The following is a 27,060-nucleotide window of genomic DNA, read 5'->3' on the forward strand; positions in this document are numbered from 1 at the left end:
AAGATCTACTTTAAAAAATATTGGGCCTGTTAATAATTGTCATCTATTATTGGTAATATGAGGAAATCTCTGGATGAGGAAACAAAGTAATACAAGTCAGTAACCTCCATATTTTTAAGTTGACTGGATCACTGTAAGCAACTAGACCAGGGTCACCCAGATAGTCTGCATTAGGCAGAACCAGAAAACAGATCTTCCTGACTCTAAAGCTAGTTCTCTATCCATTATGCCATATCCATCAACCTATGTACTGTATTATTTTTTTTAATGGTTTTTAAAAGAACTTCTACCCACAAAAAAGCACCTTATTTCTTACTTGGCCATAATTCAATAATTCAGCTTTCATCCTTCCCAACTAAAGTAGTAAATAAGAGAACAAAGTCTCCTGGTGGCTAAACATATTCCCAGTGTTTACATATTTCACCAAAGCTTAAGATCCACTTTTGGGTTTGTTTCTTAGAGGAATCGCTTCTTTTGTCTTCCTGGAAGCAGGGCCCTGTGGAAAAGCCTGAAGCAATCTTCCTTAAAATATCCGAAATTGTCTCCTTCCTAAATCTAATGAAGCTTCTTCACAATAGAGGTATATTGTGATACCATTCTGCCTCTTGTTTTCCAAGAATCTCCATGGGTTTTGTGAGCATTACTAACCTTACTTTTTCAAAGTACAACTAGCATAATGGGGGAGCCACACAGCCCACTTCTAGTGCAGCATGATAAAGAGACGGGCAAAAAATCAGACAGCCCAAGTTCAAATCTGATCTTTGCCATTTATTAGCTCATGCTAGGCAAGTCACTTAACCCTGTTTGCCTCAGTTTCCTCATCTGGAAAATGAGCTGGAGAAGGAAATGAGATCCCGAAGAGCTGGATATGACTGAAAATTGATAAAACAAAAAGAGCAATAAGAAAGGTCACGAGGGTTGATTTTCACTCATAGAATTTGTGAAGTTATTTTGAGGGCAGCTTCATGGCTTAATGACTCAAGGGCTAGGCCTACAGGTGGGAGGTCCTGGGCTTGACTCACATCTGACCTCACTTACCTGCTCACTTCCTAGGGAGAATCTTGGTTTTATGTGTCATTGACCAAAATCTATCTCCATATTACTGATACTTGCACTAGGGTGATCATTTAAGAGTCTACATCTCCAGTCATATCTCTATTGACCCTTGTGATCAAGCAGTTGTTTTTCTACTCCCAGTTCTTCCTCTGAAGAGAATCTTGAAAATTCACCTCTATTTTTCACAAGCACCATCCATGTCCGGTTCATATTACATTTTCACATATATCACAGTTATCTTCCCCACATTGCAGGTTGTACCTTCCAACCCACCCTGGCACAGCATTACAGGGTTCTTGTCATTCCCTAACTACAAACTTTTCTTAAAGTCTAAACTCCCGTTAGGTTGCTATGATCTGAAAATTACCTAAAAACCTCTTTCAAACTATTTCCTATGTAAATCGTTCCTTTCCTACTTACCTTCAGAAGGTTCTTGGAATGTTGTTCTCTGCTCCATCCAAGCCAGTCATGCCAATTGTTTAATACCCACTTCAAATTATACTTCTTCCATTTAAACTTTCATTGAGCTTACCCTCTTCACCAAGTCACACACTAACATAGCATTTCTTATTTACTGTGATGCTGACCTTCCTTCTGTTTCAATAGCTTTTTATTAATCTCACCAAATAAAATATGAGCTCCTTGAAAAAAGTATCCATGTCTTTATTACTGACACGTTAACAAGGCAGGTTATGCGGAAGAAATTTTAGTTTATTTAAAATAAATCATAAAATTATAATTGCATATCCACTGAAGAACGGGGGATGCTCAAACCAATATGGTACTAGCTAAGGAGGATCAGAGGAATAGACTTGGGGTAAGTTACCTCAGCAAAATATTCTATGATAAGCCCAAAGATCCCAGCTTTTGGGACCAAAATCCACTATTTGATAAAAACTATTAGGAAAATTGTATGGGAGAGATTAGGTTTGGATCAACATCTCACGCCCTACATCAAGACAAACTCAGAATGAGTGAATGACTTGAATATAAAGAAGGAAACTATAAGTAAATTAGGTGAACACAGAATAGTATACATGTCAGATCTTTGGGAAAGGAAAGATTAAGACCAAGCAAGAGTTAGAAAAAAAATCAAAAAATGTAAAAGAAATAATTTTGATTACATTAAATTAAAACGGTTTTATACAAACAAATCCAATGCAAACAAAATTAGAAGGGAAACAAATTGGGAAAAACTTTAAAAACTATGACAAAGGTCTAATTACTCAAATTTACAAAGAGCTAAAATAATTGTACAAAAAAAAATCAAGTCATTCTCCAATTGATAAATGGGCAAGGGCCATGATTTTTCAGGGAAAAAAAAATCAAAACTATAAGCACACGAAACAGTGTTCTACATCTCTTAACATAGATGCAAATCAAAATAACTCTGAGGTATCACCTCACATCTAGCAGATTGGATAACATGACAGCAAAGGAAAGTAATGAATGCTGGAAGGGATGGGCAAAGTTAGGACATTAATGCATTGCTGGTGAAGTTGTGAACTGATCCAACCATTCTGGAGGGTAATTTGGAACTATGCCCAAAGGGCAATAAAAGACTGTCTGCCCTTTGATCCAGCCATAGCACTGCTGGGTTTGTACCCCAAAGAGATAATAAGGAAAAAGACGTGTACAAGAATATTCATAGCTGCGCTCTTTGTGGTGGCCAAAAATTGGAAAATGAGGGGATGCCCTTCAATTGGGGAATGGCTGAACAAATTGTGGTATATGTTGGTGATGGAATACTATTGTGCTCAAAGGAATAATGAAGTGGAGGAATTCCATGGAGACTGGAACAACCTCCAGGAAGTGATGCAGAGTGAGAGGAGCAGAACCAGGAGAACATTGTACACAGAGACTAATACACTGTGAAACAATCGAATGTAATGGACATCTCCTTTAGTGGCAATGAAGTGATCCTGAACAAGCAGAAGGGATCTATGAGAAAGAACACTATCCACATTCAAAGGAAAACTGTGGGAGTAGGAACATAGGAAAAAAACAACTGCTTGAATGCATGGGTCGAGGGGATATGGCTGGGGATATAGACTCTAAATGAATGTCGGAATGCAAACACCAAGAATATGGAAATAGGTTCTGATCAAGGACACATGAAAAACCCAGTGGAATTGTGTCAGCTATGGGAAGGGGTGGGGGGGAGGGGAAGGGGGGAAAGAATGGTTCTTGTAACCAAGGAATAGTGCTCTAAATTGACTAAATAAAATTTTCAAAAAATAAAGTATCACTGAAAAGCAAAAAAAAAAAAAGACTGGGGGATGCTTATCCTGAAGTGAAAAAGACTGGATGGGAAGTGGGGAGAAAACACAGGGACACACAGCAGGAGACATATGATAAGTATTTGAAATTCTGTTCATTGAAGAGATCAAATTTGTTCTGTATGGCACCAAAGGGGAGAAGACAGAAAATTGGCAAAAGTTGCATTGAGAAAAAATTAGCATGATATAAATAATAACTTCCAAGTGTGCAATGTGACATATCAGGTAGTTGGCCCTCATAGCAAATACTAAATGACAAGACTTAATAAATATTAAGGATTCTTATCCAGGTACAGATTGAAGTCGGTGACCTCTGAATAATCTACTTCATTAGAGGGAATAAAAATTATTAGTACAGTGAAGCACCAAATAAGAATAACAGAATAGCAAAAAAAGGAAAAACTACTAATGAGAGTTTTTGAAAGTCAGGAGTGGACAGTAAGAGTCAAGGAAACATCCAAATATAAATTTCTATAAGTAATTTCTTTTAACCTTTTGGTTAAATGAAAATTATGTCAACATCTAAAAGACAACAGAATAATAAGCAACATATACCATGTTTTATTAAACAAATTATGTCAGACAAACTGGGATACCACTACTGTCTGATTTAAAAGTTAGGAGACAGACAATGCAGCTGTAATAACTGAAGCTTCTGGCATGGGGCTACAAGAAGGCTTTTAGGAAAAGCAATAGTGTTCTGTTTTGAAATGGGACTGCCATATAGATGAAGAAACTTGCCAAAGGAGCATAATAAATGGTAGTGAAAAGGAAGTTGTGAATGACAAATGGTATTAGCTTCAGTTTTATTTCACATTTTCAATAAACATCCCCAAGAGGTCATAAGGAGTTTTCCACCAAGTTGCAAGCCTGAAAAATAATCTAAAAGCTATCTGAAATGAAGCCCATACAAATTCAATATAGTCCTTAAGAAAAATGAAGCAAAGCGCATTAGCAGAGGATACTTGGGAAGGTGCAAAAATCAATCAGGATAGCAGTATAGTTCCAAAGTCACGTGGCAAGACCTTGGAGAAAGTCACTCAATATCCCAGGAACTTTTCTACACCTGTAAAGTGAGGGGGAGGCTCAACCAGATGGCTTACATCCCTTTTAACTCTAGATCTATGATCCTATGAGAGCCCACAGTCTTTCATGTGCAGTTAACTATTTTACAAATTGGAAGCAACTATCCCTTCTTCATCTGACACTAGTTAAAACATGCCAAGAGTCCACAAGTACTTAAGAAAACTCAGTTTTAGAAAGGGCTCAGTGAATTGCATGGCAGTGAGAGAACAGATTTAGATTCAAAGCTATATGAGATGACGGCATCTTGCAAAAGAATATACAAACTAAAGAAGAAGATTTAAGAAATTGAAATCCTCAAGAACCAATAAATTATTCAGGTTTTTAATTAAATTAAGCAAAGAATATGATGTTGATTCCAAAGAAAGTTAATAAAAAGGTTATGGGCATGAAATTTAGCAAGTAGAAAAGGTTGTTTGAATTAAACTGTAAAAAAGAAACAACTATTCTTATAGGAAAATGGCTTCTTTGGGCCAGGAAAAATATAAGATAGGAAGAGGCTTTAAAAGGTTTCAATGCTGGTTATTAACACAACATTGTGGCAATGGGTATTTGTATCCTATAACATAAAATGAAAGAGAAAATTAAGCTTTTGCAAACAAAGTAAGACTTCTTTTTACCAGTACCTTCCAATATCCCTGCCACTCCCCAAACTTTTCACAAAGGGAAAATATCTTGGTTTAATGTTCAATCAATATTAAGTAACAATCAAGAATCTCAATCAAGAAAGTTGTGGTTGGGATGTTTTTTCAGTCAAGAGATGCCTAGTGTGACTTTTTGAGGAAATAAGTAAAGCTCAAAATATGTGGCATGAGGTATCAGGAACATATGTCCCTCAAAAGAAAATCATTATGTCTATGAAGATTTTGCATAGTGATTTCTCTTACAATGAAAAGCATCTAAATACCAGAATTTCATTTTGCATTCATCAGCAATATTACAGTGTTAATGACAATCTAGGCGAAAATGAGTCAATTTTCCTTTGATGAAGGACAGAAAGAGAAGAGTTTTAATAGAATAAATACTAACAAGGACTTCTAAAGGATTCTTTATGTCAAAGTCAGATAGATCTGTGAAAAGTACTCATTCAGCAAAAGCAGACTCTCACCCAGCCTGTGTGGGCATATGTTTTTCTAGAAGTTAATTGCCTTTTATTAGAAAAAAAAAAGTTTATTTGACTATTTACATAATTTTATTGCTGTGTATTACAACCAAAAGTTTACTTTTAACCAGTTTGCAGAATCAATCCAGCAACATAAGAAACTGAAATCATTTTTTAAAAGATGGAGATGTGGCTGAATATATCTGATACTCAAAGAGTATTTTATGAATAATAAAAAAATCTTTCAAAGCCAAATTTACTTCTTGCTGCACATAATCTTTTTTCCTCCCATTTTCAGAAGGCAACAAAATCCATTTGTCTTTTCAATAAATATCAAACTAACTGGCAATAAAATAGATTCCATGGACCAGAGATGCAAGAAAGAGCAGCACTGGCTGTTTCTGTAGTCCAATGAGTCATTTTTTTTTTTAGTCCAAGGAGATTATATCTGGAATGTTGTTCCCACTGCTGGTTATAACTCCAGTCTCACTCCTGCCTGATGAAGTAACATGGGTGCTGCTTTCCTGGGGGCTTGTGGATGTAATGATGTTTCCAGCTGTGCTGCTTGTTGACAGGGTTGAGGAGAGACTATCCAAAAACATAGGAGGACAGTACTGCTTGAGACAAACAATGATGATAAGGGATTACATTGATTTAAACAAAACAGTAAATTTCACATTATCTTAGTAGTCTCTATCTAAACATGCAGAGGTGAAAACTTTCCCAAAACATCACAAAGTGCCATTAATTTACATATTTTGTTTTATAAATTTTGCATATAATTAAATTAGAAAGTCTTATTAATATCAGCAATGACTGGTTTACCTTAAAGCACAAAATAGACATTGAATATCTATTAATTACTGAGTATTAGCCAGACAATTCTAGATCACAGTAGACCTTAAAAACAGAAAAATTGCTAATTAACATGGCTAAAGGAGTATTAATAACATATTTATATTCATAATTAAGTAAAGTTACTTTAAAAACTCATGAGCTATTTTCAGGATTCAATGATAACCTGAAGTATCATTCCTTGTTTTCCTACCTAAAGAATACCTTAGAAGTCATTTAAGCCTAATTCAAATGGAACCTGAACCTCCCCCAATTCTCCTGCTTTGGGCTTCAAATAGAACTTTTCTCTATGTAAGTTATTTTAAGATGAGTTCCTTGAAGGCGAAGATCATATCTTAGCTAAACTTTATCTTTTACTCAGGGTACAGAATATTGCTCTACATACATAAGTAACTAAATTTAACCATTATAACCATATCTTCTAGTTAAGGTTAAATGGAACATGACCCCCAAGAAGGGCCTTCTCTGTACTGATTGGCAATCCTTCTCTACTCTTATTTTCTCTGACTTTCTCACTTTTGCTTGTTTAATAAAACCTGTCCACACTTAGAACATGACTGAGCTTCCATCCTTCACGGTAGCAACTGATATTATCTACCAGGATGGTCTCCTCTTTAGTTCCTTAAAACATTCCAAGATCACTCTCCACATTGTTCTCTCTCAAAGGATTCCATTCCTCCCATTCCTCTTGGATGATTCTTCCACCTGGGTCTTTGATGTCATCTACTTTACCTTTTCTTAAAGTAGGGAATATTGTAGCTAAACTTTGTACTTTCCCCAATGACTATTACAGAGTAGAAATTGAACAAGCGTGTGCTGTACTGAAGGCTGGTCAGTTGATGTCAGTTGTGACACTTATACTTACTACACAAAGAAAAGAGCTACACCAATTCTGAAATAAAATGTCTACTGGGATACTACATAAAAGGAGCAAGAAATGTTTAAAAATTCTACTTAGATATTATATTACTTGCATTTTTTAATTATAAATAAGTTGTTAATCAAAATTTATATTACACTGAATGGAGACAACCAAGATTTTAAACTGGAAGTACAAAGTTGTTCTGAAAGGAAAGGAACAAGCTACTCTACAAATGTTATACCTGTTGTGCATATTACCTCTTTAAAGAAAATGGGACATTTTGACTACTTAGAAATATTTGGGCTCACTAAAAAAGTGATTATCTACCTACAAAGTGAATTTCTTATGTTTTTAGGAAGCTTCTCCAAAGTATAAATATAACAATCAAATGTTTGAAAGGACAGCGGTACATGGGGGAGAAAATAACTCCCAATTTCTCAAACCAGAAGGAGGAAAAATATCTGTCAATCATCATAATTCCTTTGTAGTCCTCAAGCCCTAATTTTACTATTTATATTAAAACTCCCTCATTTTCTAAAATCTGCTTTAGTAAAGGCATGGGTCATCCTTCATTTACAAAATACATTTAATTTTATCAAGTATTGGGAATGAATGTGCTATTCTAAGCATATTATATTAATTATAGTCCCTCTGCATTTACCCTTCCAATAAAATGTTATTTAACTGTTAAAAAAGCTGTAGATTAACTATACAGTTAATGAAACAACAACATTGACCACTTTATGGAAACGAACTTTTACCACCTCAGACCAAAAATGACCAGGAGCCACAAAGTTTACTCAGTGCTCAGGAATTCAATTTTGATTCCCTCAGCTGATTTTCTGATCAAAAGAGATATTTGAGTAATCACCTCAAACAGGATAACCTAAGAATGTACATAATTTTGCCTCAAAACTTAATCCGACATGGTAGCTTACTACCATGGTAAAAATTTCTTGCACAGCAAATGACTCAAATTTTACTTGACTTGAATTACTTCTAAGTACAGGTCAAATGTTCCCATTCTTCAAACCTGACATAGTCAAGTACACAGTATCAAAGTGTAAGAGAGGCAAATCTTATGCCCAGGTTTAAGTGGGAGAGAAATAGGTTTCCTCTACTAACCCTTACCAACTTGGACACTTTTCCCCTCTCTCTCCTTCTCCTTTCTTATCTTCTTCCCTTTCTTTCTTCTTTTGCTTTTGCCAAAGCCCTCAAACAGGTTTTGTTATGCATGGATATTGCTATGCTTGGACCTTGACTATCTAGCAGTTTACCTGAAATCTTAACTAGAACAAAACAGTGATAAACATATATTTATATAAAGTTTGCCTATTATAATTACAGATATATTACATTACATGACAGCTTTAGTAACATGGCTGAACAAATCTTACTGTTCAAGCCTGTATATTCTAATGTATTTCTAATCCTAGGTCAGCAATTATGGGCATGTAACATATTCCCCAGTTACATTCCCTCACATTCCTAGCTCTTTTCATTCTTAGCTCCTAGCTCATTATCAGAAAATGTACAAACATTTTTAAAGCAAAAGAAAAAAGTCAAAAATTATATATCAGATTCTGAAGGTTAAATTAATTCCATCAGTGTGAAATAAGTAAATTACCAGGTCTAATGTTATATTACCTCACAAAATAATGAATTTGGTCTCATTGTTTAAAGAGTCATAAACAATAAAATGCAAATCAAGTGCCACCTTCTGGTAACATACCTGTGGATCAACTGGAATTAGGGAAAGAAAATCCAAGCCTATAATGAAAATGATATGTTAGAGGGATTTTTTTTTTCTATTTGGAAGACAGGAATCAACTCCAACAATTGTCTTGTTTTTATTAGCCATTTAGTACCAAGTGTAACTGCTTACTAGTTAACCTAGTAGAATTGGTACATTATTCTCTGCACTACTTTGCAAACGAACCAGAACATGTAAAAGTTTCCCACTTGAGTGACATACCTCTTTGCCCAAATGCTTCAAAGAAAACTGATTCCCAAAAGTCTTCATTTTTATCACACTTTATGTAGAGTATATCAGATAGCTAGATCAGTCATTTACATAATACAATGAAATTAGTACAAGCCCAGAACCATTGAAGCTACCGAAAATTTAGCAATAAATAAAGGATATACCTTCAACTACAACCAAAAATTACAAAATAAATTGAAAATAGGGCCCAATAACATCTTCCATTCCTTCCCATTCTATACACTTGTATGAAGCAACTATTATGTGCAACAGCGGGTGCAAAGGTTGCTGCAATCTGAAATAGCCGCCTATAACTCCCAAGCTGAGAAGAGCCAAACCCTTTAAATTTTAAACTGGCACAAGCAAAAGTAGCTTAACTAGTTAATGTAAGTACCCTGGCATGCAGTAACTCAGGACCAAGAGATGGGAGGGACTGACATGAGACAGAAAAAAATATTTTTGCCTTTCTGTGTTTAATATGTATTTCATATTCAATGCTCAACATTTTAGTATTAAATATGCTATTAGCACATATATGTAAGTATGTGTGTAGACGATGTCTTCTATTTCTTTGATACTTGCTCCTCACTTTCAGGTACACTTTTTTCTCACATAACAAACATTTGCATAATTGGTAGTAAATGAGATTCAAAACTGATGAACTTGAAAAATTATTCCTTCACTACCAGTCATGCATATAATTTCAGTAGCTTTAAATTACAAGCTAATGTTTATAAAAGATTCTCAAAGTATTTCCCAACAGGTGTTATCAATTAATTTTCAGTACTGGAAAAGATATTAGAAATCACTTAGTCTAATCCTCTCAGAAAACTAAAGCCCTCAGAAGATGGAAATAATCTGTTCAAAATTTTATGACTAGTCAGCATAAAATTCAAATCTAAAACCTAGGGCTCCTAACTCCCAGTTCAGCACAATTGCCTACATGCCAGGATTTGAATGTAATGAGCTAAATAAAACCTATAAAACTTGTTAATGTCCAAATTCTATTGGGCTAGAGAAACAAAAATTACAAATCCTAAGTTATAAAAATATTTAGATAATAAGTTTCTATGTTATAATTATATAATCTTACATAAAATAGTATATAATTATTAAAAATAAAAATCACATAAAAAAAAACCTTACGACTAGATAATTTTTGTGCTCTTTCAATAAATAAAAGAGGAAAGAAAGAACAACACTTATCAAATGTATCCTGGAAAGAGGACAAAGGGGAGAAGTAAAGGCTCACCAAAGTAGGTATGGTATAACTTAGATAAAATTGGAAGATAAAATGAATTAACTAAAAACTGTCAGTCTCTGGGTTTTGAAAGAAAGTTGAGGGGGGTAGCATTCATTTGAAAATATGAATTTCATCTGGGAAATGTTATTACCCAGAAAATTTAAGCAGCCTCAGTTACATTTCTAAATATCATAGTTGACATTCACAGAAAAGACAAGCTTTAAATGTCAAGCATTTTGACTGTGGAACCACAGCTGGTATATTCTACTCCTTTTAAGAAAACAGGATGAACAGGGTAAAGCTGAAGGGAAGAATAAAACAGTACTTGTGCAGTCTTTATAATGAATGAAGAATAATATGCTGACACATTCTACTGATAATACCAACCCATGTTCTATCTCCTATACAGTAACGGATCTATAAACAATAAATTCATTATAATGGGCATATGTCTATTAAATAATCCCTCTCTGGAGAGGGGGATACTCAATCAGGAAGTGAGTGCCCTTCCTGTTCTGAAAGCTCTAGGAAAACCATGCTGATAGTAGCTTACATAACATTTTACAATTCATAATTTCATTGCATCCTTTGAACAACCCTGGGAGCTAGACAAGATAAAAGGAAGGATCTGCATTGTAGATGAGGTGCAGTGACTTGTATAATATCACACAAGTTGTAAGTGGAAGACCGGAGATGGAACTCAGGTTATATTACTCCAAGTCTGGTTTCCACGATTCATCACTGGCCTTCTTCCACAGTATCAGACTATAATCTGTTAATGTGCTCTATAAACCTTGAATATTTTATTTTCTATAAAATTAGCTAGATGTCATTTAGAGGAAAAAGAAGGGAATGTATATTTACTAAGTGCTTACCATGTGTCAAATTTTGTCTCATTTTATTATAAAATCCAATAAAATAGACATTATTAGATCTATTTTATATTTTATAATTGAGGAAAGAGGCAGACAAGAGGTTAAATGACTTGCCATGGGTTAAACAACTAATAAGTAGCTTTGAAGCTGGATTTGAACTTGAGTTTCCAGATTCCAGGCTCAGCATTCAATCCACTGAACATAAGAGCTAAACACATATCTAGCAAAACAAAAGTAAGATTCAAATTTAAAATAATATCTACAACTGCTTCAAAATGGAGTTTCTTTTAAAATACACACTTTAAGAGAGGAAAATCTTACGAAGTACATACCTGGCAAATCTGAGGAAATACTTGATATTGGCGTGTGGTGGAATGGTACTGAATAATCTGTTAATGAAGGTGGCAGAGCAGCATCCGCAGTCACATTGGGCACCCTGACAGTAGATGGCTGGTACATGAGAACCCTGTTTTAAACAGTATGAAAAATTACAAGTAATCTGGCTGTTTACAGGGGAGAAGGGCTACACCACTGGTCATCATTCTCAGTTGGAACACAACTATATAGTGGCTACTCACAACATTGTACTGCACTCTAATCTCATCTTTCATAAGTCTTCATTATAACATGAATGTATCTTGTTTCTCAACAGCAGCTGTGACATAAGAGCAAGTTGGCATTAAAACAAAGTACAGTGCTGGAGTCATTATAATATTTTCATCCAATAATATAAACATATAAATGCATACACATATATACACACACATATATACTAGATATATGCTTTTACTGATGTGTGTGTGTGTGTAGAAGGAAATATAGAACTCAGAGAAGGAGCTATTCAGGTTGAATTTACCCAAGACTAACACAAAAGAGTACATGGGTGTGATGTTCTTCTTTGAAAGTCCAGTCAGAAGATTTTCTCAATTCTGACCAAAGTGGTTAAATAGCAGCTCTGGGGATCCTACCAAAGAGAAAAGGGATCTAGGTTTGCCTCAGTGGAGTCGAAAAACCTAAACCCATGTGGGAAATGACCTGACTAAGGAAAGCTGAACATGACAACCACAGTAGCTTCCATGCCATACTAGTGTTTAAAGTCTAATGTCCATGTATGACAAGGTTGGTACAAGATCTCCATGTCACCTAGTCATCTGGACAATTTGCACTTTTCAAATGAACTATTTTGGCTATTAAAAATGCAAATCAAACAGATAAAAGATTACTGTCATTTGTACATGTGTCACAGTCCAAAATACTCAAGTTTAACAGACTTTGTCACTTCTTTCAATTCTTGATAACTCTTCTCCATTTGTTGTCTAAATTAAACGTATTCTCCTTAAGACCATTTCAATTCACTGGAGGTTCACATAGCAAAAAACGGTATTTCTGAATACATTCTTAAAACTTCACACTTGTTTTTTGATTATAAAGCTGGTGGCAGCAATCTTGCCCACAATTAACACTGCTAGAGACAAAAGCATCAATGGAATACAAAATGCTGTCAACCAACTGCTATTAGAATTACGGAATCTTGGAAAAAGGTATCACAAAGATCATCTAGTCAAAGCCTCTCGTTTTGAAGAAAAAGATACTAAGGTCACAAACCTACAAGTGGTTTGAACCAAGTCACACAGCTAAGTTAGGAGCAAAGCTGAACCCATACCAAAAGTGTCTTGTCCCAAGTTACTTCCCTAGCACCACCCTGATCACCCTGACTTTTGTTAATTATTAAGTAAAGAAGCAATGAAAACAAAAAACTTACAAAGTATTTTTCTTGTTCAAAGAACTTTACAAACAAACAGGTTATGTAATCTGATTTAACTTGTGTCACTGATGACACTATGAACTTATATTTCGACTTCAAAATTATTGAGAATATAGAAAATGATTTCAAAGTTTTTGCTCCTCTAAGATGTCAATCATCTCAGGAATATGGCCCCAACACAATGTAGGTAGTCCACTTTAAAATGAAATTCTTTAAAAAATGCATCTCTATTTGTGTTGGTAGCAGAAATAATGCCAATACCTTTCTGCAGGCTTAAAGATCAGAAAGATATTTAAATTAATTCATTCAACTAGAGCCTATTAAACAACTACCACATGCAATTATCTGTGATGGGCACTGATATAAAGATAAAAGAAAAAATATTCAAGGAACTTAACTTCTACTGGATAAAGAGAACCATAGGAGAGCAAATGCAGTAGAATTTACTTGAGGTTAAGAGCAAAATCCTAGTAGCAATGGGCAAAGCTTTAGAGGGAATGAAAGGAAAGATTGCCAGCAAAAATAACTTATTTAGTTAGGAATTAAAAGATTTATAGATTTTTGGATGCCATTTGATTAGCTTCTGAAAAGCATGTACTATGATGAAGTCAAATTGAATGAGGTAAGAAAAAGCAATGGGGAGTGGACATGGGTTAATTACACTTATTTAAAGCTCATTTTCTTCTTCCATTAGGCTTTTTAAAGCCAGTCTTTGGGAATATTTTGAAAGTTAGATAAATTTTAATGCTTTAAGAATTGTGGTTTGGAGTCAAGATGGCGGCGTAGAAGGAGAAGAAGTTCAGACCTCTGAAAACCCTTCCTTACCTATCACAAACTGAATGCTCCCAGGGGACTAAAAACCAAACTTAACAACAAGACAGAGCCAAGGAACCCTCTTGCTGGACCTAATTCAAAAGGTACCCCCCCCCCCCCCCCGAAAAGCCGGAATCCCGAGAGCACTCGGGTTTAAGGGGAAGACAGAAGAAAGGTCCCAGGACCCATCCCCCTTCTGACCCAGAGCGCCAAGATTCCAGCAGACTAAAAGAAATGGGAAAAGAAACAAATGGGGGTAAATTTATATGTCACAAAGAAGCTCATCGCGGGAGGGGAGAGAACATCGATACCCTGGAAGGGTAAAGAGGTTGGAGATAGGAAATAATCAACTCTTAAATACTTTAAAACTGACCCAATGAGAGAAGAACAATCCAATCCATTGGGGAAGAGAATAGATTTGCACCCTATAGGGGAGTAGAAGAATAACAAATGGACTGGTGGGAAGGGAAGTAGTACAAGGGAAGAAGGGGGGAGGGGGGGTTGTTAAAAAGACTACAGGGGAAAATAAGGGAGGGAATAAGAAGGGAAGGGGGTAGAAAGGGAAGTAAAATAAGGGGGGGAACTAAGGGGACTGACTATAAACAAACATTGGTGTAGAAAGAAATAGTGAAAGAAGAAAAGGCAGGACCAGGAGTAGAAATCAAAATGCTGGGAAATACACAGCTAGTAATCATAACGCTGAATGTGAATGGAATGAACTCACCCATAAAACACAAGCGAATAGCAGAGTGGATTAGAGTCCAAAACCCTACCACATGCTGTCTGCAAGAAACACACATGAGGAAGGTTGATACCCACAGGGTGAAAGTAAGAGGATGGAGCCAAATCTATTGGGCATCAACTGATAAAAAGAAGGCAAGAGTAGCAATCATGATATCAGACAAAGCCAAAGTAAAAATAAATCTAGTTAAAAGAGATAGGGAAGGTAATTACATCTTGATAAAAGGCAGTATAGACAACGAGGAAATATCTGTACTCAATATCTATGCAACAAATGGGAGAGCATCCAAACTTAGGAATCTATTTCCCGAGACAAACACAGGAACTATATGAACACAACCACAAAACACTCTCCACACAATTAAAACTAGATCTAAACAATTGGAAAAACATTGATTGCTCATGGGTGGGACCCAAACTACTACCCAAACTTATCTATCTATTTAGTGCCATACCCATTGAACTACCAAAAAACTATTTTACTGAATTAGAGAAAACCATAACAAAGTTTATTTGGAAGAATAAAGGATCAAGGATATCCAGGGAAATAATGAAAAAAATAAAAAGGAAGGTGGCCTTTGAGTCCCATATCTCAAACTATATTACAAAACAGTGGTCACCAAAACAAGTTCTGGGTAAATGACCTCAGCAAGACAGTCTATGACAAACCCAAAGACCCCAGCTTTTGGGACAAAAATCCACTATTTGATAAAAACTGCTGGGAAAATTGGAAGACAGTATGGGAGAGATTAGGTTTGGATCAACTTCTCACACCCTACACCAAGATAAACTCAGAATGGGTGAATGACTTGAATATAAAGAAGGAAACTATAAGTAAATTAGGTGAAAACAGAATAGTATAGATGTCAGACCTTTGGGAAGGGAAAGATTTTAAAACTAAGCAAGACTTAGGAAGAGTCACAAAATTAGTAATTTTGACTACATCAAATTAAAAAGTTTTTGTACAAACAAAACCAACGTAACTAAAATTAGAAGGAAAGCAACAAATTAGGAAACAATCTTCCTAACAAAAACCTCTGACAAAGGTCTAATTACGCAAATTTATAAAGAGCTAAACCAGTTGTACAAAAAATAAAGGCATTCTCCAATTGAAAAATGGGCAAGGGACATGAATAGGCAATTTTCAGTTAAAGAAATCAAAAGTATTAATAAGCACATGAATCTAAATCTCTTATAATCAGAGAGATGCAAATCAAAACAACTCTGAGGTATCACCTCACACCTAGCAGATTATTCAACATGACAGCAAAGGAAAGTAATGAATGCTGGAGGGGATGTGGCAAAGTAGGGACATTAATGCATTGCTGGTGGAGTTGTGAATTGATCCAACCATTCGGGAGGGCAATTTGGAACTATGCCCAAAGGGCGCTAAAAGACTATCTGCCCTATGATCCAGCCATAGCACTGCTGGGTTTGTACCCCAAAGAGATAATAAGGAAAAAGACTTGTGCAAGAATATTCATAGCTGCGCTTTTTGTAGTGGCCAAAAATTGGAAAATGAAGGGATGCCCTTCAATTGGGGAATGGCTGAACAAACTGTGGTATCTGTTGGTGATGGAATACTATTGTGCTCAAAGGAATAATAAAGTGTAGGAATTCCATGGAGATTGGAACAACCTCCAGGTAGTGATGCAGAGTGAGAGGAGCAGAACCAGGAAAACATTGTACACAGAGACTGATACACTGTGGTACAATTAAACGTAATGAACGTCTCCACTAATGCCTTTACAATGTCCTTGAACAATCTGCAGGGAACTATGAGAAGGGGAAAAAAAAAACTATCCTCAAGCAGAAGACAAACTGAGGGAGTAAAAACACCGAGGAAAAGCAACTGCTTGACTACAGAGGTGGAGGGGATATGATCGAGGAGAGAAGTTAAATGAGCTCCCTAATGCAAATACCAACAAGGAAATAGGTTCAGAACAAGGACACATGTGATACCCAGAGGAATGTGTGTCGGCTGGGGGAGAGGGGGAGGAAAAGAAAATTATCTCTGTTTCCAATGAATAATGTATGAAAATGACCAAATAATGTTTTTAAAACTTAAAAAAAAAAAGAATTGTGGTTTTTCGTTTTGTTATAAAAATAATTCTTAATAGTTTATCAAAAATCTCTGGGAATTAAGAGGTATGAGAAAAGTTGTCTTCATTTCCCTTCCTTCACCTTTAGTTCCTCACAGATTTGAATTTTTCTTTTAATGAACACCTCAGTCTAAACAATTAGCTTTTATATAGGAAAAAGGCAGTCTTCTTCCTTCAGTCAGGCCCCTCCTTCTCTACATATACAGATGGCAATAGCTGAACTGAATGATCTCTTCCGTAGAATATACAGTGAAAGACTTACATCTACATTTAATATTGAGCTCAGTGGACATATAAACCGTACACAACAAATTTAACAAGAGTTAAATAATGTTTTGGGTTCTGGCTACACTAACAAACTTTGGCATGCTTTAGTATGGGTGAAAATAAATGACTAGGGGGCACAAGTTTCTCGAGTAAAACCCCACCAGTCTAACTTTTCTAGTGACAAGGCAGCAATGGAGTAGTGGGAGGAAATTCAAAAAGTCAAGACTATAAGGAATGCTTTGCTACTATTTTCTGTATGCTAGTGGACAAATCACTTTACCTCTAGGCCTCAGTTCCATCATCTGTCAAATGAGAAGGTGGGACCAAATTATCTCTAATGTCTTTTCTAGCTCTAATGGTATCTTTTATATATTCTACAATATGTTCTAAGGTCAGAATGAGGTGATGAAGCTACAAACAATAAAAGAAAAAAATCTTTATTTACATTAGAGTTTTTGCCAGGTATATGACAAACTAAGGAGGACAATCAAAGTATGTGACTTCTTTGTTCCATGGTATATTAACCTGACATAAATTTTAACATTAAATTTGCATTGCTTCTAACAGGAAGCAATCAAGTTGGTTGCCAGATTGCTAACGGACACTAATTAATCATGTCATATGTTGGTTATGAGATAAGAAGTTGAGTTGCCTCAGAAGGTTCCCCATCACTTGGTGATCTTCAGCAGAGCCAATGCTATAGATATTTCTTAGCCCTATATGGGCAATCTTATGTGGCCTGTAACATACCTTTTGATTTTTGAGTTTCTATAAAACTGTGAATAAGTAAAAGGCCTCATAGCCTTCCTGCCTGTGATTTGTCAAAGAGACTGCTAAAACACTTCCACCAGAGGGTGCTATACATTCATGGGAAAAGGATCAAGCTATAGTTCCAATTCTTTTGGTGAAAAAGACATAATCTAACTCTCATAGAACATGATATCATGGTATTATCCAAAAGTAGTGCATTTCTGACTATCTATTTCAGGTGGGAAGATATAGCTGGAGAAGGCACAAGGAGGCTCTGTTTCAGGCTAATAAGGAAACAAAACGAAATACCTCCACTGCTTTGTATAATGTCTTAAGATTAAATTAGGTTTGAAGGATCTATGAAAAATTAAAAATTTAACCACTTATTAACATTCTTTTAGTAAGAGAAGTTAGTAATAATTTCTGACATTGGGAAAATACAAACTACATTCTAGTGATTTGTATGAGGGTTGAGAATGGAAGTAGGATATATCTTGGCCCTGATATAATAAAACTTTGCACTTTGGGAATTGTTCCTCTCCAAATCAGGTGACTTATCTAGATAAGGAAAACTTCACCTTTCACTAGGTACCTTCCTCCAATGCAACACTGGCTAATGATGCTTTGATTTATCTTTAAAATTATTTTCTATCCTAAAGCTTCTCTATTAAATTCCAACACAAACAAAAACTATGAAAATAATATCAGAGCTAAGTCACAATAAAAGAGGTAAAATAGCCAAGATACTTCAGCAAACTACATTCAGTTTATCTTTAGAAAATCACCACTCCACAATTTGGAACTATGACCAAAGGGCCATAAAATTGAGCATACTCTTTGATTCTATACTATCAGTTCTGGGTCTGTATACTAAAGAGATTATAAAAAAGGGAAAAGGATCTATTTGTAAAAATATTTATTGCAGGTCTTTGTGTGGTGGAAAAGAATTAGAAATTGAAGCTAAACAAATTGTGGTACATGTTGGTGATGGAATACTATTGTGCTATAAGAAATGATAAACAAGATGATTTCTGCAAATGCTGGAAAGATGCGTAGGACCTGATGCAGAGTGAAATAAGCAGAACTCGGAGAGCACTATACATAGGTAACAGTATTATTATACAATGATTAACTAAAAACTTGTACTCTCAGCAATGTAGAGATCTGGGACAATCCTGAGATACTTATGATAAGGCTATGTTATCCATCTTCAGAATGAGAACTGCTGGATTTGAATGGATGCAGACCAAAGTATACTATTTTTCACATCCATTGATTTTCAGTTTGTTTTTAAGGTTTTGTATGAGTGTGCTCATACGACAATGATGAACATGGAAAGTATGTTTTACATGATAATATATGTATGGTCCAGATCAAATTGCCTACCATCTGGAGGATGATGGTGGAATATGTTTTGTATCTTAATAGTTTAGGAAAATATATGTTGAAAATAATTATTATATGTAATTGGGAAAATAAAACATTTGAGTTAAAAAAAAAACACCACCACTCTCAATGCCCTATAGCAGGTATCAAAGTCTACAGACCTGGCTATTTAAATTTGATAGCCCTGCCTCACAGCACCTTCTAGTAGCTTCTGTGTAAATAAGGAATTTTTTTGATAATTAGTTCTAACCTGTTGGAACCTGACTGCAGATTAAAGAATGTCATCTTTCACATTAATTCCGTTATGAGTTTATAATTGTATATGTGAAATGTGCCTTCAGTCACTCACAAAATGGGAAATATGAAAATATGTATTATATGAAAGTACTGATATAACCTATATCAATTATCATTGAGGAAGGGGGTAGGAGATGATCTGAATCACAAGATGTCAGAAAACTGTCAAGAACTCTTTCTATATGTACTTGAAAAAAAATTAATTAATTTCAGTTGAAATATTCTTAACAACAGCCTCTATTCATCAACTCTTCGGATAACTGTTTTCCTTACACTGCTTCATTTTGAAGCCAGAATTCTTCCTAGTTATGGTTTCTACCACTGCTAGAAAAAAGGCTTCTCATCCTCCAGAGATAGCCTTGCTAACTCACAACAAAGGTCATGTGCCAAGTCTCAAACTCCCAGTCTCAAACAATGTTGAATCGCACCACAAGAAATGAGCTATTCTCTCACCTAATACCAAAAATGAATTACTAAAAGAATAGTCAGGAGGAGGGAAAGAGGGAAGGAGTGGTTTCCAAGACTGAGCCCACCTCAATACCTTTGACTCTGAGAGAACTCCAACTAATCACCGAGAAAGCTTGGTTAATTTCCTTCAAGGAGATCTGCAGATAGACATTATCACTTCATCTTTCAAAATGGGGAAAAAGCTAAACTCGTCAAGAGGCTTGATTCTTCATAAACTTCTATAATATTATGAAACATATTTTCTACAATCATTCAGAAAAGGGTCACTATAGATTACAATGGATTTATTAAGAATAAATAATTTCAAACCAATTCCATTTTTCTTTTTTCAGGAGGATTACCACACTTGGAAATGTTGTAGACACCAGGGAAATTATGTAGTCAATGCATTAATTGAATTTCAATAAGGCATACCAGACTATCATAATCTTTATAGAAAAGATGGAAGAGAAATGGACATGATGAGTCAATATAAATACTGTAGAAAGTAAAATCCTTATAGACAGGTCAATTTTGGGGGTCAATTATATCTCCAAACTTTAGCACAGTTCTCTACATATACTAGCTTCTTAAATTTTGAATTGAGTTGGGAGAGTCCTCTAGAACAGTGTGTCAAGACTGTCTTTGGTCTTCAGTAGGTTCATGGTCAGATGACATAATGCCAGGATGAAAAAAGAATGTGATAAACAACAGAACTAGAAATAAAACAAAAAATGACAGTCTTGAGCAATGAAGCAGGCAAATCTAATAAAATATTTGATAAGAGTTTCCAATATCCATGAAATTAAGAAGTTGGACTATATGACTTCTAAAGGTTCCTTCCTTATTAAATCTTGGATTCCTAGTTTTAAAAAAAAAATCAACTTCCAAGTACAGGATGAAAGAAAGACACTAGACAATCCACACAAAAAAGACCCGAGTTTCAGCTGGACTATAAGCTCATAAGCTCACTTGAGAACTCTAGTGATGTAGCCTACAAAGCTGCCAAAGAAACAAAACGAGAGAGAGAGAGAGAGAGAGAGAGAGAGAGAGAGAGAGAGAGAGAGAGAGAGAGAGAGAGAGAGAGAGTGTGTGTGTGTGTGGGGGGGGGGGGGGGGGTGAAGAGATTAGAGGCCTTCAGAGGACAACTGTGAGTAAGATTCTAAGCTTATATGTTAACCATAAAGGTTGAACAAAAGAACAAAAACACTTCAATACCTCTAATAGGCCATAATGAATTTATCAATTCTGTAAGCCTCAGCTATTAATCTATCCGATGTTTTTAAAAGAAAAAGTCACTTATTTGCCCCAAGTTTCACCTCTTTGAACTGTTGAGGATACTCATCATTTCTAGTTTACTGGGATTTGACAGTCTGTGTTCACCTAACCAATAAATATTTCTAAACTTTTTAGCCTTCATTCATTCAGCTAAGTACTTATTGGAGACTTTAATGTTCAGGCAGCCCTCATCTCTCTTTTGCCTATTTTAATTGTCCTTCTCTGGTCTTCCTGTGGCTCAACTGTATTCCTTAAAGTCCTCTTCCCATAGAGATGTTTAGGGATTAACCAGGAAGTAGAAATCACAGAGACAGTAAGGAGGAATCACAGAGACAGTAAGTGAGGTAGAAAATGGTGATAAAAGGGGCCATCATCAGTTGGTCAGTCTGTCAGTTGCTGACAGTTATAGCTGGCAATTGTGGGGAAGTTAGCTGCTGGTAATGTGTTGTGTTGGTGGTTGGCATTTAGTTGCTGGAATATAAAGGCAGGCCTGAACTTACTAAGAGGGCTTCTTGGGTTTGGCTTTTGGTTTGGGCTGTTAGGCTTTTGTTCTTTCTTGAAATTTTTGGAAGGTGACTAGTCTTCATTAACAGACCTAATTGGGATTAAACACTGACTGTGTTGGTTTTGATTGAGCTGGATTGGGTTGGAACTTTGTGGGGTGGCTGTTAGTTATAGGTGAATATAGGAAGTTTTAGGTAGTAATTATAGGTAGTTACAGGATAACTAGAAGACATTAGGAAATTTTCTTTTTCGACCTCTTTCCTATATTTCTTGCCTATACTATATTGATTTTACAATATTCCTTTACTATCTATTTTAAACTAAATTATTAAAAGCTGTTCACTTATTTTGTCAAAACTCTTAATTTAACCCTTACATGTCTTAGGGCCAAGACAGTATTGATTCTAAGACAGAAGGAAGGGCTTAAGTCTTTAAAAAAAAATTTTACCATTATGCATTCTAAACAAGGGACAGTAAGCTTTCTAAAAAGCTTTTCAATGTATTTTTTTAGCTCAAATTCAGACAATCTGTTTATTACTCTCTCTTCTATTTCTCCAATTATCCTTCAAAATCATATCATTAATCTTTTATTTTCTTATAAAATTTATACAACACATGAATAAAAGAAAGGAGAAAGGTAACAACCTAAATTTGTGAAGTAGCAATTATCTACCTCAAAAAAGGTTACATTTACTCAGGATTTTTAAAAGTATTTTTTAAACTTATTCTTATGTTGAATAAATTTTGAAAATAAAATGTTTGGCCCACTTCTGTAATATAACAATTTTAACAATCATATTGACAAGTATTTGAGTAGCACAGAAGGCAGTTTAAAATATTCTGGTTTCAACACCCTGACTGCAAAGTAAAATGGAGAAATGATCCTAAGAGACTAAAACAACCACTCAGATTTTTTAGTCTATTTTCTAAGCTAATTTTAAAAACTATAGGATTTCCTACGGCATACCAAGCAGTCTCCAAAGAGAATCTCTTGGTGGATGTTATTATTTTAAAAACTCTTTACTTTGAAGTGGATTGAGTAATGGTTTTTATCAGGCATGCAGTAAAGAAAACCAACTATATTCTTTATCTTATATGCTTTCTCAATTACCCATTAATTTCTTATTTTAATGAATCATGGTAGAATGGAGGGTATCCTCAGCTATTAAAAATATTCTCAATATGGACTAAGCTAGAAAGCTTTTGAGTATAGGGCAAAAAGCAGATTATGTGTAACCTGTCATCCAAGAACCAAACCAGCAAATTTTACAGAAGATCAACAGATGAGTTAGCCAATAGGTATTTATTTTGGCCACAACAGATGAAGATCTTCTACTAAAGGGCGATACAGAGGGGCTATGATATGAAATGGCAGGAAGATTCCTGTGCCTCTCTTAATCAAATAGCTTTCTTCATTTTCCCTGGGAGAAAGTAGCTGACAAAAACAAAAAACAAAAAAAAAACTTATTTCTGACCTGCCAAAATTAGACTAAGGAAAAAAGTTGAACTCTCACACAATATGGTAACAACCCCAATCCCATTTCCCATGACATGAGATTCTCTTAGTGGGTATTCCTCCTCAAAATAACTTCTGTAAGATTTAAATCAATATGAATAACTCCAAGTATTAATTTGATAAAGTTTATTAATAATTCACTTGAAGTAGAAGGAATAAAAAGGAAATATAAGTATGAAAACCTAATTTTCTAACAAAAAATAAAACTGCATGGGAGCAACTGGGTAGCTCAATGAATTGAGAGCCAAGCCTAGAGACAGGAGGTGCTCGGTTCAAATCCTCAGACACTTCCCAGCTGTGTGACTCTGGGCAAGGTACTTAACCCCCATTACCTAGCCCTTACAACTCTTCTGCCAAGGAACCATTACCCAGTATTGATTCCAAGACAGAAGGTAAGGTTTAAAAAAAAAAAAGAAAAGAAAACAATGTGATTAAGTTCTCCTACCTAAGAGGGAGGGAGAAAAGGGAAGAGAGAGAGAGAGACAGAGACAGAGACAGAGACAGAGACAGACAGACAAGAGAGACACAGAGACGGAGAGACCCAGAGAGAAAGAGAGGGCAGAGCTACACTCACAACTTTATCTCCAAAACGTTAAGGATATAACTGTGAGAAGGAAGGTGGGAAGCTGGGAAAAGTTTTGGGGAGCAAAAGTCTAATTATACATTTCAGCATGTGCAACAAAATTACTCTGAACATACTGCATCTAGAGAAAGGCACATTAAAATATCCTCCAGGAAATAAAAGACATCAAACACAAAATTATGAACTTTAGTTCATTAGGGTGCTCACTTGGAAGAGTTACAGAAGAGTAATAAATTTTAAATGAACAAACCCTTTGGTTGGGCTGCTTTGGGTCTCTGCCATAAATATACATTTCCTTTTGGGAGGAGGTTCTTCCTCATCATCAGAAGAGCTCTCGACTGTTAAATCAATAACATCTACTTTCTTCTTGCTCGTCTCACTGGTCACAGTCACTGAACAGGGTTTAGTGAGGACACTTGAACCTAGATAGAAATGAAGAGAAAAATAAAGGTTTTAGCTTAGTATGGGAACTGTACAAACCAGTCTATGATCTTCAATTTAATTATTATGTGAGGCATCTGCTGATGAATACACATTTTGCCCAAAAGTAGCCCCAATAATGGATGGTTGAGCAAAATTCATTGAACACTACTAGGAAACCATCAAAATTTATTGTACTAATGTTTCAATTGTGCTACCTTCACATTAAAAAAGAAATTTTGTCTCATCTATAAAAACCAGAAGCCTAGTAGGCCTGAAAACCAAGTCAGCTTTCTGAGGCTAGGCAATCTGTAAGCCAAAGGGAAAAAACAACCTTTTACTTTCTTCCTTTCTGTTGGTCTTATTCACCAGCTATTCCCAACTTTCCAAACTCTTCCTTTCTCCAAACTGCCACTCAGATTTTCTGGGGTTCCCAGAAAGCCAAGTATCACCTTTCTCCAAGCCAGATTACACAGTAGGAAAACCAACAGACTTCTCCTCAAGATTCCCTGCAGGCCTCAAGATTCTCTACCAGGAAACTTTCTCCAAGATTCCAAGCTAGGCTTAAGGCAATGGCATCTGGCATTCCCTTTACTCTGTCCTAAACTTAATGAATACAAATCTTATTTAATCCTAATAAAAAGCTATGAAAACCATAGCAATTGATTGTTCTTTGTTGGTGGCCATCAACCCACTCTGTCTGACATGGAAAGGTGGAAACTGCACCGGAGGACTGCAAAGTGTACTCCAGAAAAGATAAGACACCCATTGAGCCCCCCTAGTATCGGGAAAAATGAGAACAAATTACTTGCAGGATTGATACATATGTCCCACATTAATTCCCCCCAGAATGTCATTACAAGATCACACTTACAGAATTAAACCTAAAGATTCTTATATACCCACATAGATGGGATCCTCTTTTCAAGGCATAAAACTTCTAGTAAATCTGTGCTCAAAATTCCCCGACCTAAAACTGGGCTATGTTGATCCTACCGTGTAAGACCGGACACTTAGCAACAGTTATTTGTTGATTATCTACTTAGGCTTCCCATCTGTTGTTAGAATCTATGGAAACATGCATGTTAAAAAATGAAACTGTGTGCCAAGTATGTATGTAACCATGAAGTATAAAAATGAAGACAAGCCTGGGCAAAGGCAGAGCAGTTTTTTTGTGAAACTGGTGCTGCGGGTTGAATACAAAAGCTGTGTCTCATTCATCATTCAGCAAACACTATCGCACCTGAAAGACCCCATCCCCTGTGGGAGTCTGGACCACCCTGTAGCAATTCTTTGTGATAATTATCCATTAATAAGGATTAATTATGCTAGAATAATTCTTTTTTCCCATCTATCTTACTCAATATGATTGCTTACAAATGGAGTGATGAATACTATCCTATTCACTTAATATCAGTATTAAAATTTGGTGAGGAAAAGGTAAAGGAAGACAATTAAAATTCATAAACTTTTGCTACTTACTAGAACTAGGACCTAGAGTATTACTTAAATTGAGATTCTAGGAATGCTGGTGGATTTCAAATAATATAAACCAGTGAAGGCAAAATTTTTGGAGACCATGTTCCATGTTCTGCTCTATTCCAGAGACCATGGGAGGGAGGAAGCATTCCCATTAGGTGCTGCATAGAGAGAGGTGGGTAAAGTAGTGAGGAATGTCCTCAATGACTATAGAGAGGAAGAGGGGAGTGGCCCAAGAGCTCTTCTTCCCTCCAGCTCTGCCATCTGTAGGCTGCCCACCTTGTTCCCTGTGCACTCCCATTGGGTACTGGATAGAGGAGCAAGGAATATGAAAAAAAATGTTGTCAGACACAATGGAGAGGTGCATTAAAATATAGAGGAAAAAGGAAAGTTTGCAAAATGCAGAAGATTGCTATTACTCTTCAGCTGGCTCATGCAGCAGAACACAATAACATTCCAAAGGAATGTCAGAGATTTTTATGAGGAGAACCACTATACAGGAAGGCACTCTTTGATTCTTCTCTTTCTCGAGCCTAGAGAGATCACCATAAGGGGGACTAACTGACTTTCTTTGTTGAACCCTGCTTCTGAGGTTCCTCTGACCTCATCATTAGGTTTTCCAAGAGAGAGATTTATTCACTGGAGTTCACTTGTACCTGCTACCTGTGTTCCTGATTCCAGATTGAAAATTATAACTGAATGACAGAGAAGAAGCAGCCATCCTGAGAAGTTACCAACTATATGTTATCAAGGGAAATCTTCAGCCTATGGGCTGGAGGCCTAGAGAGTGGCTCCATTAATTTGTCATCAACCTATCGAAACAACTTTAAACTATATTCCCTTACCATTACCAGTTTGAAGAGGGCATATTCCGGAAAACTAGATAGGACATTTTTGGGGGGTAACAGAAGTCAGGGTGACAGATAGCTTTAAGATCAGAAGACAGAATCATGAGGGTCTATTAACTTGGGGGGGAGGAGAACTAGAAATTAAAAGTTAGGGAAATTCCCCCTGCCCTCTTTCCTTTCCCTTTTTCACCTTTTTAAATAAACTTTTGTTATAAGAAAAAATAAGTCAGATTGCAATATTATCTCAAAATTAGGAGTAAGATCTTCCAGTCCAGGCTATCATCCTTACCCAGACAGAGACAAGGAAGTTAACAACTAACTTCTTAAAAAGTGAAAAATGGGGGTATGTGCCAGTGAGACTATGTATGTCATCTTTGGCATGTGTTATAGGTTCGCCATCACTGATCTATAAATTATCTTTTTCTTCTCCATTAATTAATATAAGAATATACCAGGATAATTTAGGGCATCAAGGTTCATAATTAAACTTAAGTCATAATGAGGACCACTTAAAAACAAATGGGG

General features: G+C 35.8%; 1 protein-coding gene across 4 annotated transcripts in view; it reads right to left on the bottom strand.

Moving 5' to 3' along the window:
- Positions 1–5,546: 5,546 nt before the first annotated feature.
- PIAS2 (protein inhibitor of activated STAT 2) overlaps positions 5,547–27,060 on the bottom strand; it is a 94,185-nt gene continuing 72,671 nt past the window's right edge. The window contains exons 11-14 of one of the 4 annotated variants that reach the window (XM_001371527.5): positions 24,039–24,210; positions 11,672–11,805; positions 8,970–9,007; positions 5,547–6,134 (exon numbers count right to left, since the gene is read on the bottom strand). In XM_001371527.5, the coding sequence (XP_001371564.3) occupies positions 5,949–6,134; positions 8,970–9,007; positions 11,672–11,805; positions 24,039–24,210 (530 nt within the window). In that variant the 3' untranslated portion in view covers positions 5,547–5,948. Of the gene's footprint in view, positions 6,138–8,969; positions 9,008–11,670; positions 11,806–11,917; positions 11,995–24,038; positions 24,211–27,060 lie in introns of those variants that run through there. The other 3 variants (XM_007486635.3, XM_007486633.3, XR_001628527.2) reach the window with 3 other exon arrangements.

This window comes from Monodelphis domestica, chromosome 3, assembly GCF_027887165.1.
Source record: "Monodelphis domestica isolate mMonDom1 chromosome 3, mMonDom1.pri, whole genome shotgun sequence".
Lineage (NCBI taxonomy): Eukaryota > Metazoa > Chordata > Mammalia > Didelphimorphia > Didelphidae > Monodelphis > Monodelphis domestica.